The following is a 15,447-nucleotide window of genomic DNA, read 5'->3' as shown; positions in this document are numbered from 1 at the left end:
AAAGGAGAAGTATTTCTATGAAAAACCTTTGTTCAGTCATTTTGCATTTCCCAAGAAAAACGTTTCTTTTACTCAAAATGTACCTAAAACCTAGCTCTGGTACATAGCCTGCCGGGCAGAATCGAAGCAGTAAGGCTATGGACCAGAGCTATACCTAAAACCATACTGGGACAGTTTAAAAAATATGAATTAGGTTTATACCATCATTGCTGTCAGACACTTTGCAGTCACTGATATTATATAAATGTATATTATTAACCAAAGGACTAATTTTGATAGCTCATGAAAAGACCAGGCATAAAAATACCCCTTGAAAGAATACCAAATATAGGGGTTAAACTAAAGCCTTATATTCATAACACATTAGGGTAACCTTTGACCAGAAGAATGTGTAGTTGAACCATTATTTTAGCTGTAGGAAGACCAAGTGTAGAATGTAGAAATACTCCAGTCAAAATGTACCTTTTATCGTACAGGCAAGTAAAGCCTTTGTCAATATAATTTACCAAAATAGTTATAAACCTTTACTGTTTAGAATAGCCTTAGCATGAACACCTTTTAAGCCATATATAGAAAAAGTATAAAAGGTCAGTCACACTGCGCTGAGCTTGTTGCGTGTGGGTACAAAATATTGAACCAATGACTATTAAGAGCTTGTGACTTAATAACTATGGTGGAAAAGGTTATTTTTCCATTTCCTGAAAAGTTAAGGTTTGGGACATTTGTAAGGAGAAATCCATAATAATCCAGGTAGTTCAAAATCTATGTTTTCTGAGGTGACCCAATAACCTTTGGTTCACATCAAATCAACAGAAACAAGTCATGCGTTAGTCTGTAAAAAGAGCTGCTTTATTGTTATCACCAAGGTCAGTGATCTAAGCCCAGTCAGAAGTGGCTCCGCCCCAGTCTGATGCCTGGGCAGTGGGGGCTGCAGACCAGTCCTCAGTGGCAGGTTGGGCACTCCAGTCCTCTGCAAGAAAACAAGGGAATAATTCAAATATATATTAAACAATTGAGCTCCATTTTAGGATTGTGTCGTGCAGCAAAAATGGCCTATCTACAAGCTCACAACATGTCGTGAGCCATTTGAAAATCTCACCAGAGAAGCCTTCGCCTGCAGCCGGCTTAGCTGGAGCAGCGGCGGCAGCAGCAGCACTAGTCGCTGTAAGGAGACAGGATAATGGTTTACAGAATGCTGAATGCAAGTAACAGGTCATAAATTCTAACATCAGTGTTATCAGTGTTCTTACCAGCAGGGAATTGCTGGATGGGCACAGATGGCACAGCCACACCCTCAGACCAGTCAGTCACCTCAGGCTGAGTGAACTCAGCAGCTGGGGCGGTCCACTCTCCCTGGAACTCCTCCTTGCCAACGGCCTTCTCTGCTGCAGCCTGCTCCTCCTTCTCAATCTGCAAGGAATGGTGACATTTAAGATGAGATGTGACAATGGCTGCTAAAAAACATCTGTAACATACGGGGCCAAATAGTCATTATAGACATGAAATCCAGCATCATGTCAATCTCACCTCCTCAGGATCCCTGTAGAAGTACAGATCAGGCATGACCTCCCAGGGGTGCTCCCTGGAGATGGTACCCCTGAACCTCAGCACCTCCCTGGCCAGCATCCACCACATGAGACCCACAGAGTGGTGACCCTGGAACACAAACCATCAGATATGTAAACTCTGTCCATTGTCAATGGCAGTTTTTATGTTTAACTAAAAACAAACATTAAATCTGTATAGGAGGGGCTAGCGACCCTCAAAAATAAACACTGCCAGTCATTGTTAAACATGGTAAACCCACAAAGATATTAAGATATAGAACAGAAACATTTTGACTGTAACAAGGCCCATGTATTCCACTTCCCAAGGAGAACCTGGGAGATGGGGAAAACAAGGCCTTGCATCACTATAGCACACATTCTGCACCCAGAACTGCACTGATGAGACAGCGACGGGCTCTAACTGTGTGCACGATAGTCTTATGAGACTTAAACTTGACCAGAAAAGACAGACTAAAAACCTCTTATCCAGTCACATGACAGATTTGTAAATCAATCCAACTCACCTTGTTGTTACAGGGGATGGAAATATCCACGTATCTGAGTGGGGAGTCTGTGTTGCACAGAGCAATGGTGGGGATGTTGACGTAGGAGGCCTCAGTCAGTGGCTGATGGTCAACACGAGGATCCGTCACGATCAGAAGGCGGGGCTCCCTGAAGGCAGCCTGGATCTGATTGGTGAAGGTTCCAGGGGTGAAACGACCTTGGAAGGTGCTGGCACCAGTAGCAGAGGCAAACTTCAGCACTGCTCTCTAAAGACGAGGGGGAAATTACAGAAACGATGCAATTACATTCTTTTACACATGTTGCTTGAATGACTTATACGATTTGTACTTTGACAGTTAGTCAGTTAAGTGTCATGCACCGAAATAGCCGATCTAAAAGCTCACGACACATTTGTGAGCTTTTAGTTGAGTTACTGCATTCAGCACACAACCAAGCACTAATCAGGTGTTAATGTGACACAGGTTGTTAGGTAACCCCAGTCATAGGACGTCAGTCCTCATGGCGTCAGAAAACCTGGCCTATTACTGTAGCACACTTCCGACACCCAAACACTGACATCAGTGGCAGGTTTTAATAGTGTGCAACAAATGATTTGTGAAGTGCATTATTCAGCTAATAAAACTATTCTACCCATTGTATCCCCTCTTCACTGTAATGCTTTTAAAGACACCAGGTAAAAAGACTACTTTAACCATTGTAAACCCTATATACTTAATGTCATAGCAAAAACAGCCGATCTACAAGCTCACAACAGCTATAATGGGGATGCTAGGGTCCATGTGGTTAAAAATCATGTGCATACCTGTCCAGTGTTTCTTGAGGAAATGACGCACACATCAGCTGGGTTCTCAATGGCAACAATGGCCCTGGCAGCCAACAGCAGCTTCTCCCAGGTCTTCCTCAAATTGATGATATAAACACCTGAAGACGGAGGAAAGAAAGTGAGCTACACATCAATTGTGTTCCTGACAGGAAATGAGCCATCTACAAGCTCACAATGCATAAAGTTGTGAGATTTTAGTATTTCACTCATGTCATGTCCAAAATAGGGACATACAGTATATTCCCACATGGGGTAAAACATGTGAATGTACATACATTGATATGCTAAGGTTAACCTTTCTAGTATACACAATACACACTCCGAGTACTTAAATGTGCCCGTGTGCAACTTTACAACATATACATTTTGACTGTAACAAGGCCCATGTATCCACTTCCCAAGGAGAACCTGGGAGATGGGGAAAACAAGGCCTTGCATCACTATAGCACACATTCTGCACCCAGAACTGCACTGATGAGACAGCGACGGGCTCTAACTGTGTGCACGATAGTCTTATGAGACCATTAAACTCGACCAGAAAAGACAGCCTAAAAACCTCTTATCCAGTCACATGACATCACAATACAACAGATTTGTGTTCCTGACAGGAATGTACATACATTGATATGCTAAGGTTAACCTTTATAGTATACACAATACACATGAATTTTGTATCTCACCCGAGTACTTAAATGTGCCCGTGTGAAACTTTACAACATATTGAACACTGACCATCACTTTTCCTCTTGTAGACATATTGCTCCATCTGGAAGTCCATGTTGGTACCTCCCAGGTGGGTGGATGCTGCTAAAAACTTCAGCACATCCTCCTCCTTCATCTGAAGGACATCCAGACCTCCGGACATCGTGACTGCTTTCCCTGCGTTACGAGTTAGATGGGAATGCTAGAAGAGAGAGAATGAGTGCAAGTAGTTAGTTTCATGCAAAACTTTAGTTTCAAGGACCTCTATTTTAGTATGCATTAGGCACACAACACTTTGAAAGTGTAGAAATGGAATCCCTTTGTACACTCAGGCCTGTCCGACTGATCTTGGTTAAAACATTTAGCCACTTTGATCCAGTGTAATTTGATTGATTTGTTTGCAAAAAAAAAAGGCACGGTGGGCCAGCTTTACACAAAATAGCCTATGCTAAGGATGGGGACTGCCCATAAGTTCGACATCCCGTTTCCAAATCCATTGAAGTCCTATAGTAAAGTGTATATAATGCAGTGTCCATTTTGTCAGCAACGTTTTAGGAAGCACTCGGAGTCGAGGGCAATCTGTTGCAACAAAAGTATTTGTAGACTTATACAATACCGGTGAATCCGTTCATGGCAGCCTAGAGCTTTTGGTCAAGACACTGCCGAGAAAGGAGTCTATATACCAAGTAAACGTTAAGATACAGTATACAGCCGCGCGCTTCAGAGTAGAAACGATGGAGAAGGGCGCATGTCCACAGCTATCAGTTAGCTACCTACGTTAGCTTCTAATTCTATTGGGAAATTGACGTCGTTTAAAGTAGTTGCTTTAAAATATGGCCGTGTATGCTATAGAGTTGAATTTCCTGTGTTTATTCAACTTGTTTGGGCGAAATGTGAAGGCTTGTATACGTAAAATCGCCACTTTTTCCACTCACCAAGAGACAACGCCGTATGGATATCTGGGCACACGGTGTAAAAAGAACGATCGGAGGAAATGACGTTGTATTTATACCAAGGCTGTCTTGTGGTGACGCTCTGGTGACGCGAGGTAACTGTCTTTTTCGCCTGTGTCATTCTGACATGTTGTCAGCAGAGGGTGGCGTTGTCTGACATTCACAGTTTTAGTTTTTATTGAGGAAGGTAACTGGAGGTCGGACGGGAATCCCATATTAAGACAATGGGGAGATAGGGATGGAAAGACCATATTAAGACAATGCTGAGACGCTGACTTCTCGGTTAAAGAGTGGCCTGTGTTGCAACGTTATTTGCTAGAGATAGTGGGGTCTGGGTTAAGGTACACAATATGTACTCAGTGACACAGCACTATATCGAGAAACATATTGAAATAAATTGTTGAATAGAATTTCATGAACTGTAAACTGCATAAAGCTATATGTCGCCATATGGGAGAGCCTCCTGGCACGTACCCTGGGCGTTGACTTGAAAGACATGGAAAGAACAGAGGATTATGCTTTAGCCATAGGCTATTTGCTGCTCCTGCTTGGTGTTGACCTAAGGGTTGTTTGGCATAAGGTCAAGGACATCATGATTCATGGCCCTGGCCTAGGGGACATTGAGGCTTACAAATAAAGTTAATGGAGGGAACTGGGCAATGTGTCACCTGAAATAACATGTTATTGTTATTGTCACTTCCATATACTTCCAATAGACACTGTTGATTTGTTGGTTACAAGTGTGTGTAACCAACAGTGTCGCCACCATGGTTCCCAAAGTTCTCCCTGAAGAACCCAGGGGTTCTTGAGGGAGTTCCAGGGGGTCCCCAGGTAAATTATATGGTTAAAATGATTAACATTGATTTTACAATATAAATTGGGGACCCATAGATAGAAATGCCATAAATGGCAAACTGGGGGGTCCTTGAAATTATTAAACGGGTTGCAGGGCTTGACATTAACTTTTTGAGCCACTAAATTTCCCATCCACTTGTCCGGGCACAAAAGTCACTTGTCCGGAGCACGAGCACACACAAATAGTCCTACATTTTAAATCAACTAGCCTAACAGTAAGCTGATTTAGGTGAATACATGTTTGAATATTAGATCAATATTCTCAGTTTAAAAGTTAATACCCCTAGAATGTGATCTTAAATACATTTCATGTATTCCAAATACACAACCATAAATTGGACTTATCCGAACACGGTTACTATAATAACCTCATCCGCATTTAAATTGTACCACTGCGTCTGCAATCACACACTAATGAATTCCTAAGATTTTGAGTCGTTTTGGGGACTAGTTTCATATTCATTTGAAAATTCTGGCAGAAAACATGTAGCCTATTTTGTCAAATATCACCACTTTTCCATAAGCTGTACACGGACGACATTCTCTCCGTTGAGGGGCCCGGAATGAGTGCAGGACTGAACATTTCAAAACTTCCTTTAGGAAGCACAAATGTATGGGACACACAATATAGGCACATGAAAGCGCAACACACCAGAAATTGTGTGCCCCATACATTTGTCCATCCCAAACATCAACTGTTCCCAAAGGACATTTTCATATTTTCAGTCTAGCTTTTCCTCCTGGAAAAGTGGGGATATTTTACCTAGCACACGTTTTCTGTCATAACTTTCAGGACAATATCTGACTCCAAGTCTTCGGAATTAATTACTGGGTGAGTACACACGGTACACACGCAGTGCTACAAGTTTAAATGCCGACGTGGTCAGTCTGCTAACCGTGCACGGATAGGACCTACCCAGATCTATGGCTGGGTATTTGGAATACATGAAATGTATATAAGATTACAGACATTCTAGGGCTATTAATAATATTGGAAAGGTGATTATTAGGAAAGCCAGACAATAATGCAAGACAATATTGTTGGCTGCTAGGAGTGCCACAGAAAAACATGAAAACAAGAGTCACTTGTCCAACAGACAAGTAAAAATGTAATGCACTTGTCCGGAAAGATTTATTACTTGTCCCGGACAAGCGGACAAGCCTTAATGTCAAGCCCTGGGTTGAGAATCACTGCTAGAGCCGTAAAAACCTTCTCTTATGGAGGGTCCCTGGTCCGAGAGAAAGAGAGAGAGAGAGAGAGAGAGAGAGAGAGAGAGAGAGAGAGAGAGAGAAAAAAAACCTTATATTTTGAAAACAAAGCAATACTGCCTCATCAAAGTCGGTGTTGTGACTTTATAATGTCAAATTGTCAATTACATGAATGGGAGGGGGAGAGGTGGTGGAGATCTCAGATCTAGCTGTTTTAGCAGACAGTTTGAGAGTCCAATGGAAGAGGTTTTGTCCAAAGTGCTTTTTAATACTTTTCATTGTTCAAAACAACACACAGACGTAAAGGGTCTTCAATACTGATTTATGCACCAATTTCTTTTTAAACCTAACAAATGGAGAAACGATATATGTAAATGAACAAGGAAGTATGGCATGTTTCTTGTTTATATTTAGTAAGCTACCTTATCTATTTCGAAGACAAGAGGTAGAACATATGCTCTTGTATATAAAGCTTGATATGAGCCTTTTACAATATTGTGCTCAGCTCCTATTTGATGTCACGTCACCACTCCCCCTGCTTATCTTGTGTCTCAGTACTGATAAGCCATATGGCCTCTATGTGCTTGGCAGTACAATTAAATGACCGTTATGTATTTTGAATCTCTTGGAAATAGCTCAATATAACTTAAACAGCAAGCAGTCCTTTTGCTAGAGCTAGACTGTCATGACTCTAAGTAAAGTACCGTTAAAATAAATGTATCCTACACACGACCAGAGGGAATAAACACCTGATGTAGAAGACTATCTGCTTTTTCTGGCCTGTCTGTCTGAACTTTGTGGGTGTAGTTAACTTTACTAGAGCATAGATTGAATGTCTGGAGTTAACTGTCAGTACTGCTGAGTCAAACTGTGTCAAGACTTTGTCATGGTGACTTATGGCATCTCAGCCCACATCAGGATTACAAGTTCACGAGAAAAAATGTCATTGCAGCACTGAGGTTAAGCTTTTGATCATTGATGTTTAACGTTTAATGTGAACAGGTCTGTCACTTTCTGTTGAATAATTTACAGTAAAGGAAGGTGAAGTGACAATAGGTGAACAAAGAATGTACACTACTGTGTGTGGGTTTGTGTTTGGTATTTGTGAAACAAGCACAGGTATTTGAACAATAAATGCAAGACAATATACTTTACATTTATTTTACTTAAAAAAAGATAAAATATATTTAAGAACAAACAATATCACTACACATACAAAATATAAAAACACATGAGATCATAGTTCTATAGAGGGTATGCGACTATGCGCATGCTTAAAGTGAATGGCACATCGAGTGGCAAATCGAGTGGCAAAGCAACATGCAAAGTGAGTTTGACATTGTTTAACGTTGTTTAATGCAATCAAATAGGACATTTCTGTTTGGATGTATGAGGCTGTCAAGGCCAGAAAGTAGTTTTTTGACACTCAGTAGGCGTTCCTGCATAACTTCCGGGTTTGATGATGATGTCAAACGCATACCCTCTATTGTAAGGCAAATCATCTGTAGGCTACAGGTCAAAAGGCAGCAAGCAGAGCAGATTCTATGTTAGAACAATACTAATAATACAGTGACACAATTACACAGTAGAATCCTGTGTTTACTTAACTCTGACTTATATAAACACTGAGGATTTTACTGTGTGAATGATATGAGGTTAAAGTGCAATGGCTCACTAATACTCTAGCAGATACTGGCACTAATGAATACATGACTGTGCCAATGCAGTCTTTCTGAAGTCACACACATACTGTACGTTGCAAACTCTACGAAATGTCAGAGAAACTGACAGAAAGGAATTCCCAGCAGTGTTTCCAAAACATGGAATATCACAGTTAGTCATTGTGAATTAGCGGGAAAAATGGAAAAACTTCTAGTGCAATACAGAAGGCAGAGAACACTCTAATCTATCTAATACTAGCCTGGTTTCCAGCCCATAGACGCCGCCCACTCCACTGAGGCTCAGAGTCTGACAATTAGGCTAATCTAATACAGTAGTATAAGACATTATAGTTCTTCATTCTACTTTTTTCCCCATGGCATTTCTACACTTTATTTCTCATAGGAGTGTGTAGAAACACAGGAAACCAAGGCCAGAGAGGAGAGACATAACAATAACCCAGCTCCCACATTTCACTTGGTAGTGTGTGCCAGTCATTCTGAGCTCTCTTTTCTCCACTGAGCTGCCAAACACTTCTCTCCACCACCTCTAGTAGAGAAAATCTCTTGTCCTCTGCTGAAGTCCATCATGCAAAGTTACTCGAGCGGACAGCAAACACGATAGGTTTCAGCATGCTCCGTCTCCATTATGCAACTTGACTTTTATCTCTCTTTGACTCTCTCTCCTCTTTTCCCACTCCTCCATTAGACTCCAGCATGCCCCCTCTTCAGGATTGGAGTCCAACACGGGCCATCATCTGCTCGTACACCGTCCACGCCATGGCTGCCATCATGGTTCTCCTCAAGGAACGTGGAACTGCACCACGGAAGAACCCTTGGAACCCATGTTCCTGAGAGAGAGAGGGTGTGAATTTTTAAAACAATATATTGATTGTTATAGTTAATAGTGCTTATACTGCTTGGTATGGATTGCACTTTACTGCTGTCACTGCTACGATACCAGAATTTCCCCACGGGGATCAATAGTAGGTCTATCTTATCTTATCGAAAGGTCATTCTGACCAAAATGTCAACCTCATTAAAACATTCTTCACAAGTGTATATCAGGTGATTCTTCTCTTTTATTATCTATTATGTATACATAATATATATATATATTCTTTACTATTTGTTCTTTGTGTGTGTGGGTGTGTGTGTTTTAACTTATATAAGAGGTGATAGTTACCCTGTAGATGAATCGGACAGCATCTGTCGTCCTCTTGTACAGCTGTGGGTTCACTTGAACGTGCGTTTTGACCACGTCGGCAGGCTGGGTAATGATGGACGCCAACACCCCTGACGCCAAGCCACAGCTGAAGTTAGCCAGCGGGGCATAGGTAGACGTGCTGATATCTGAACAAATAGTTTTGAAATGACACAGTTGTTACTTTTGAACATACTGACAAATATCCCTTCAGGGACAATAAAGATGATTATAATAACAATAATTATTAGCTCTAAATGAATGAATTAATTGTTAAAACGTACCCTTGGGCAGTGCTGCTTTGGACTGACTATAGAACATGACGTAGATGCCAGAGAAGGGAGCATCTCTGATGAGAGTAGCCGTCAGGCCAGAGAACAGAGCCATGGGTCCCTCGGTCTGATACACACTTCGCAGAGCCCCAGTCACACTGCCGTAGTTATACTTGCCACTCTGAAACGCAACAGCAGTTTTAGACCTCAATCCTTGTGAAACATCATGAAAATAATTACACACAGTATAACTAAAGGTTTAATATTTTCCTTTGCCAACCTGTATTTCAAATAACCACGTTCACAGTTTGCATGTAGTACTGTAATCAGTAGTTTTCAGCCTGCATCACATCATCATCACCTCCACTCACCTCAAAGCGGGTCTTAATGACTGTGACGGGCAGCATGAAGACCCCTGCAACAGTGCGGGCCCCGGCCCCCAGCAGAACAGCATCCATGGCCCCCAGGGTCCTCTCCTGGAAGAAGTGCTGCTTCAGTGAGTAGTAGGTGCTGAAGTAGATTCCCACTCCAGGGATGGTCCTCACGAAGGACTGAAGGAAGAGTAAGGGGAAAAAATGATATGAGACCTTTCAGTAATATGGGACATGGGTGGTGGGTGCATGTGCGTGGCAACAAATAGTAGAAGGGCATACTTACAGGCGATATCCCCTTCCACAGTCCCAGCAGTTTCTCGGTTCGCACAACACTCAAAATCATGGTCACCATCCCCACTCTGGCTGAACTGAAAGACACAGGCGGCTGTTAGAAATACACTTTAACCACTTTCAACCTGGTGTCCCTATTTTGGGCAAGACCACTGTACAATGACGTTTTAAAATAGTGAGAGGTGCATTGTCAAGGTCTGGCAGAATATAGGGCCAGCTGACTAACTGTGTGTCCTGCAAGATACGGCTACCCATTAACCAATCACAGATTAGTTCATCACATATTAGGAGAAGCGCTTTGTGATCCTGCTACACGTGCCTCTAATCTAATGCATTTCATGTGAGTAAGTCGTCAAAATGAACAAATGCTGGCACTGTCTGTGTGCACGTGAAGCCATGTGCACTCACTGACTGACTGAAAGGTCAGATTACTTTGAAATGAACTGAAAGAAACAGGGAGCGATTAGAAATATAAAACAGGGCTCAAGTGGTTAAAATAACATATCTGCTCAGTCTGCTGTCGGGCAGAATTCCAAATGTTCGTTTTTCAGGAAATTAAAAATATTTATTTTCATGAAGAACCAACGCACAGACGCATTGCTGAGTTATAGAAAAAAAATAAAGTTAGCTGGTTAGCTCGACACCGATGATATACAATATAAGTTGACATTTTTATTTTCTCCAACATTCAAGGCAATGTGTCGTGCACGTTGTCTGTTACCCACACCACAGCAGAGAATGTGCGTGTGACACGCAAGCCCTGCCCGCATACGCACATATGCATACATAGATCCAATCCTATTTTAAAGCCCTCGTATGCGGGGCTCACGTTATCTGCACACCTGGTGTAGCCCGTATCATTGATATCAATTGGATCTTTCCAAACCATTCCAAAAACGCTGTACGCGCACAGTAAATTACACACATAGGCGCGCTTTGAAAATCCTGGTGTAGTTTGGGCATGCAATAAGGCCTGCCAGCAAGCTAGCTATCCACACTGACCACACTGTGCATGCATGCATGTGGGTGTGTTTAGAGCACACAGACTCACCCAGGATGCACGCCGGCCTGCAGGGTCTGCAGGCGTGTCTTGACCAGGTCCAGTGGTTGGAAGAGCAGTGTGGAGCAGGTTCCACTGAATGAGCCGCACATGAAGGCTTTGACCACAGGGTGGGTCTAAGGAGAGAGAGAGAGGGAGGTAGGAAGAGAGAGAAGGAACAAAGAGAAGGCGGTTAACACATCGATTTCACAGCTGCATAACGTTTGTTGATGTAATGTGGGCTTGAAAATATAAAGTCAAAGATAATAAATTAGGAAACACGTTATGGACAGAGACGTCTGGTTTTGATCACATCGTACACTACACAGACATGTAGGAACTACGGACGCAACGCACTTGTTCAGTGTGTTCCTCCATGTCAAGCATCACCAGTGCTATCCACAATTAGTCACCAATTGTAAGGTGGCAGTAGAAATTCCATGCAGTCTGCCAATACCACAGCACAAGTAGCTAAAACATAACCTGACATGTGTGCGGTTAGACTGCAAAGTCATTTTCAACTATTGGACTTTATGGTACCACCACAAGTTAACACATAACAGATTAAATTAGTTTGTAAACAAACTGTTCATCCCTATACCTTCCTCAGGCCACTTGCTGATTTCAAAAGCACATCCTGTTTTTTCCTGCATGTTTGTAACTTTTCACATTTGCCTTATGGTGCATTCACACCGGCAGACGCAAAGACGAATGGGAGCAGCTACATGCATCATTGTGTCTTTGCATCGTCATGTCGCTGTCTTACAATTTGGGCATTTAGCAGACGCTCTTAATCCAGAGCAATTTACAGTAAACTGGCTTCCATTGCGTCTGCTCGTGTGAATGCAACATTAGAGTTGCTGGTTGCTCAATGCAGATCACAGCATCTTTCTGCAGACAGTGCAGCACAGTTTCTTATCACTTGGTCCTACATAATCTATGTTCCTACTCCTTATCGCTTGAGACAGAATGCACAGTGTCATGGCATCCTGCCCTGTTTAATTACTCTGGGACTAATGTTCAGTGACATGACAAAGATTTATCACACGGCCATAGCGCTTTACAACCCAGTAGCCATTTCACCTGTGCTTTCTTCAGTTGGACTTGAATCTACAGCAGTTATCACTTGCCTTTTTTATTATGCATAATTAGCCACTTTTTTAATGCACTTGATTACCGGTATACTATTCTATACTCTAATTCTCTATCTATCTTTTAACTGCATTGATGGGCCTACAATTTCACCAATGTTACTTGTAATGTGATGTGACAATAAAGTTTGATTCTGATTCTTAAAATTCCATGCCTGTGGAGGAGGAACTGCAGCAATTTTCTGCTGTTTTTCAAATGTAGCTTTTTTTTTGGCAAAGTGTAGACTAGGGACAGGAACCGAGGGCAGAGAGAGTGCAGCTGTGCTAGTTGTTAACGAGGCACAGGAATCTGATTCAATTTCTGATATTTAAGATGTAAAACAGAATTTGGTTTTGACATGCTTTGGAAAGGAACTCAGAATAAGAGAACATTGTTAAACTATATATCAGTAATATTTTGTTGTTGTATTGTATTTCCCCAAATGTATGCATGTACCCAGCACAATCTCAAGTGTTAGTTTAACTGAGAGCGTGTCATGTAAATTTTTCCACACTCAGATTTAAACGAACACTGATCTGTTGTTGCTGTGTTAGCACTGTGGAATAGTAATGCATGTCTTCAATTATTCCAGCGATAAGACTCACCAGTGAGAGTTCCATGGTTCTTCAATAGAATAATCAAGTGCAGTCAAAGTCTCTCTTCCAACTTTATCGTCAGTCTTCACTCTCACCAGCGTCCTTCCAGCGGCTACTGCAGAACACTTCTGGCAAGAAGATCAAAAACTTTACTGAAATGTCATTTCAAAACTTGATGTCAGTGCATTAGATTAGCCTATTTATACAGACAGAACGAATTGGCAACAAAATCAACTAGGATAGGTTGTGTCCGTACATTTGAAGCTGAGAGGTGCGGCGTGGAGGTCTGCCTGTGACTGACTGATGGGAGTTCAGGCAGGTACTGAAGACTATAGGGCCAGTTAACCAACCGCCCGTCCTGTGACTGTCCAAGACACAGCCTCCCATTAACCAATCACAGGCGAGCATCTCACATATTAGGACAAGTGCTTAGTGATCCTGCTGCACATGCTTTTAATGCAGTTCACGTGAGTGTGTGTCGTCAAAATGAATGCATGTCTGTGTGCATGTGCAGTCATGTGTGATCAGTAAGTGACTGACTGTTTTAGGTCAGATTACTTTGAAATGCGTTACTCGTTTGTAATTAGAAATAAAATCTCTTGGGATTCCAACATGTTTTAAATCTAGTAATCGGTACGCATTAGGTTTAAAATTACTGCAACATCAAACATTGAAAATATTTCATCATACAAGTAAGTAGCCTTGGGAAACAACAGGTCCTGAGCCATGTTGCCCATAGGTCAGTTGTCTGCTCAATTTGTATGTACAGTATCTATATCTGGCTGGGTGGAGAGTTCAGAGTCTGAGGTGTGGATTGGGGACAGGGTTCTGGACTGACGACCCAAACTGAACTCTCTGGGATGTGAATTGAAAATCATAAGCGTCTATGACAATGTAACTAGTCTAATTTCACTTTATGTAATCTAGTATAGTAATATATATGCATTAGGCTAAGGACCACCTTTGCTGACTGACTGGCAGGATTGGACTCACAATACCACATGATAAATCAAGGGGAGTCGCACAACTTGCCATTATTAATAATAAAACTGAATTATCATCACAAGGCCATCATAATCCCACCATGGCACCTGTCCTTTTAATATTTCGCTTACCGGCTGGTTTCTTGTAGAGGCAGACAAATGCGAAGATTGAGAAAGTTAAAACAAACAGAAAAATACTCTGAAATTTAATAGTTTACTCCTTCACAGTGAATCCTTTAAACGAAACGGTGGGTTCTCTATCCTCTCCACAGTCTCCAGTCTGACCTGCTGAAACAGAGAGGATCGAGCAATGCGTCGATACGGGACAGTGACTGCTGCTCTTTGATGAGGGATTAGACCACATCAGTCCCTCTACTCTACTCCTCCTGGCAATGAGCGATGTGTTGCTAAACCGGCCGGTTCCTGTTTAACTACGTAACGACAGTATAACTATCGCTATACCAAAAAGAGCAGATCTACAGCTGATCTACAGTAAACAACGCGTCGCATTGTTAACTTGTAGATCTGCCATTATTGGCTCCGCTTCTCCGACCAGACTGGCCCCACCCATTTGATCACTGTTGATATCGCGATATTCCCAATAAATTTAATATTTTACTGGTGCTGTAAACTTTTAATATTTAACATTAGACAATGTGGCGTAGGAAAAAAATGCCAACTCACTGTCTGGCAGGCAGTGAGTTGGCGTTTTTTGCAGGCAGCCTGCATTATCTGAATAGAAACTCAATGGATAAACAATGACTGTTATAATTTAAGTCAGATAATACAACTTTGAACTGTACAGGGCAGGTGCAGGTAACAATACATATTTACAAGCACTTAAGGTATGTTAAACTGTTTGGACAATAGATCATAAACATTTCCCCATATTTTCCCACTCCCTCAGAGTATGAGATATTAAGTAGAATAACAGCGTTTTAAATGTAGCATGTTTTAACTACCTACTGTATTTTAATGTTTACTAAAGTTCTCGTCTGAAAATCAATGTCAACTACACAATGAGTGAGGCTAGGATACCACACACAAAACGATGAAAATAAAATCTGTTCGTAGTGTCTTACCCAAAATGTGTCCAGAGTCAGAACCGGTTCAGACTTGCTACATCATTATGCTCTGCTGCTTGTCCACTGTCCAGTGGTAAACAGAGTCTGGACTGCCCTCTGCTGGTGATGGCATGCCAATTAAAAAACAACTGGCTTTGACAGTCATCTTAGATACAGCAACCACCATTATTAAACACAACTGTAAAATAGCCACAAACACC

General features: G+C 41.8%; 2 protein-coding genes across 3 annotated transcripts; both read right to left on the bottom strand.

Moving 5' to 3' along the window:
- Window positions 1-827: 827 nt before the first annotated feature.
- LOC310868918 (small ribosomal subunit protein uS2-like) lies at window positions 828-4,582 on the bottom strand. The gene is made up of 8 exons (XM_083779410.1): window positions 4,533-4,582; window positions 3,628-3,799; window positions 2,875-2,993; window positions 2,072-2,317; window positions 1,528-1,656; window positions 1,251-1,410; window positions 1,100-1,162; window positions 828-970 (listed from the first exon to the last, which is right to left on the bottom strand). The coding sequence occupies exons 2-8, from the start codon at window positions 3,758-3,760 to the stop codon at window positions 876-878; spliced, it is 945 nt and encodes a 314-aa protein (XP_083635536.1). The 5' UTR covers window positions 3,761-3,799; window positions 4,533-4,582; the 3' UTR covers window positions 828-875.
- Window positions 4,583-7,756: 3,174 nt separating this feature from the next.
- Window positions 7,757-15,288, bottom strand: LOC310869026 (mitochondrial glycine transporter A-like). 2 transcript variants are annotated; one of them, XM_083779600.1, is made up of 9 exons: window positions 15,245-15,288; window positions 14,295-14,447; window positions 13,189-13,304; window positions 11,465-11,589; window positions 10,406-10,490; window positions 10,120-10,299; window positions 9,761-9,929; window positions 9,459-9,625; window positions 7,757-9,123 (listed from the first exon to the last, which is right to left on the bottom strand). In XM_083779600.1, exons 3-9 carry the CDS (start codon window positions 13,201-13,203, stop codon window positions 9,001-9,003), a joined length of 864 nt encoding a protein of 287 aa, XP_083635726.1. In that variant the 5' UTR covers window positions 13,204-13,304; window positions 14,295-14,447; window positions 15,245-15,288; the 3' UTR covers window positions 7,757-9,000. The 2 variants fall into 2 exon arrangements, with proteins under 2 accessions (XP_083635726.1, XP_083635727.1); XM_083779601.1 differs by lacking the exon at window positions 15,245-15,288 and having other exon boundaries at window positions 13,189-13,307; window positions 14,295-14,573.
- Between the last annotated feature and the right edge of the window lie 159 nt (window positions 15,289-15,447).

The sequence above is a fragment of the Protomyctophum parallelum genome (genome assembly GCF_964188405.1).
Source record: "Protomyctophum parallelum genome assembly, chromosome: 13".
NCBI lineage: Eukaryota > Metazoa > Chordata > Actinopteri > Myctophiformes > Myctophidae > Protomyctophum > Protomyctophum parallelum.
This window is presented reverse-complemented; position numbering and strand designations above follow the sequence as displayed.

Bases quoted from the DNA above. Each gene is read 5' to 3' on its own strand.
- LOC310868918 (XM_083779410.1), bottom strand. From the start codon at position 3,760: ATGTCCGGAGGTCTGGATGTCCTTCAGATGAAGGAGGAGGATGTGCTG. The intron at 2,994-3,627 runs GTCAGTGTTCAA...CTCCGTCTTCAG, and splicing joins CTACAAGAGGAAAAGTGATG to GTGTTTATATCATCAATTTG. The intron at 1,657-2,071 runs GTGAGTTGGATT...TTTGTGTTCCAG, and splicing joins CCATCCCCTGTAACAACAAG to GGTCACCACTCTGTGGGTCT.
- LOC310869026 (XM_083779600.1), bottom strand. The intron at 10,300-10,405 runs GTAAGTATGCCC...CTCTTCCTTCAG, and splicing joins TGTGGAAGGGGATATCGCCT to TCCTTCGTGAGGACCATCCC. The intron at 9,626-9,760 runs GTACGTTTTAAC...CTATTTGTTCAG, and splicing joins CAAAGCAGCACTGCCCAAGG to ATATCAGCACGTCTACCTAT.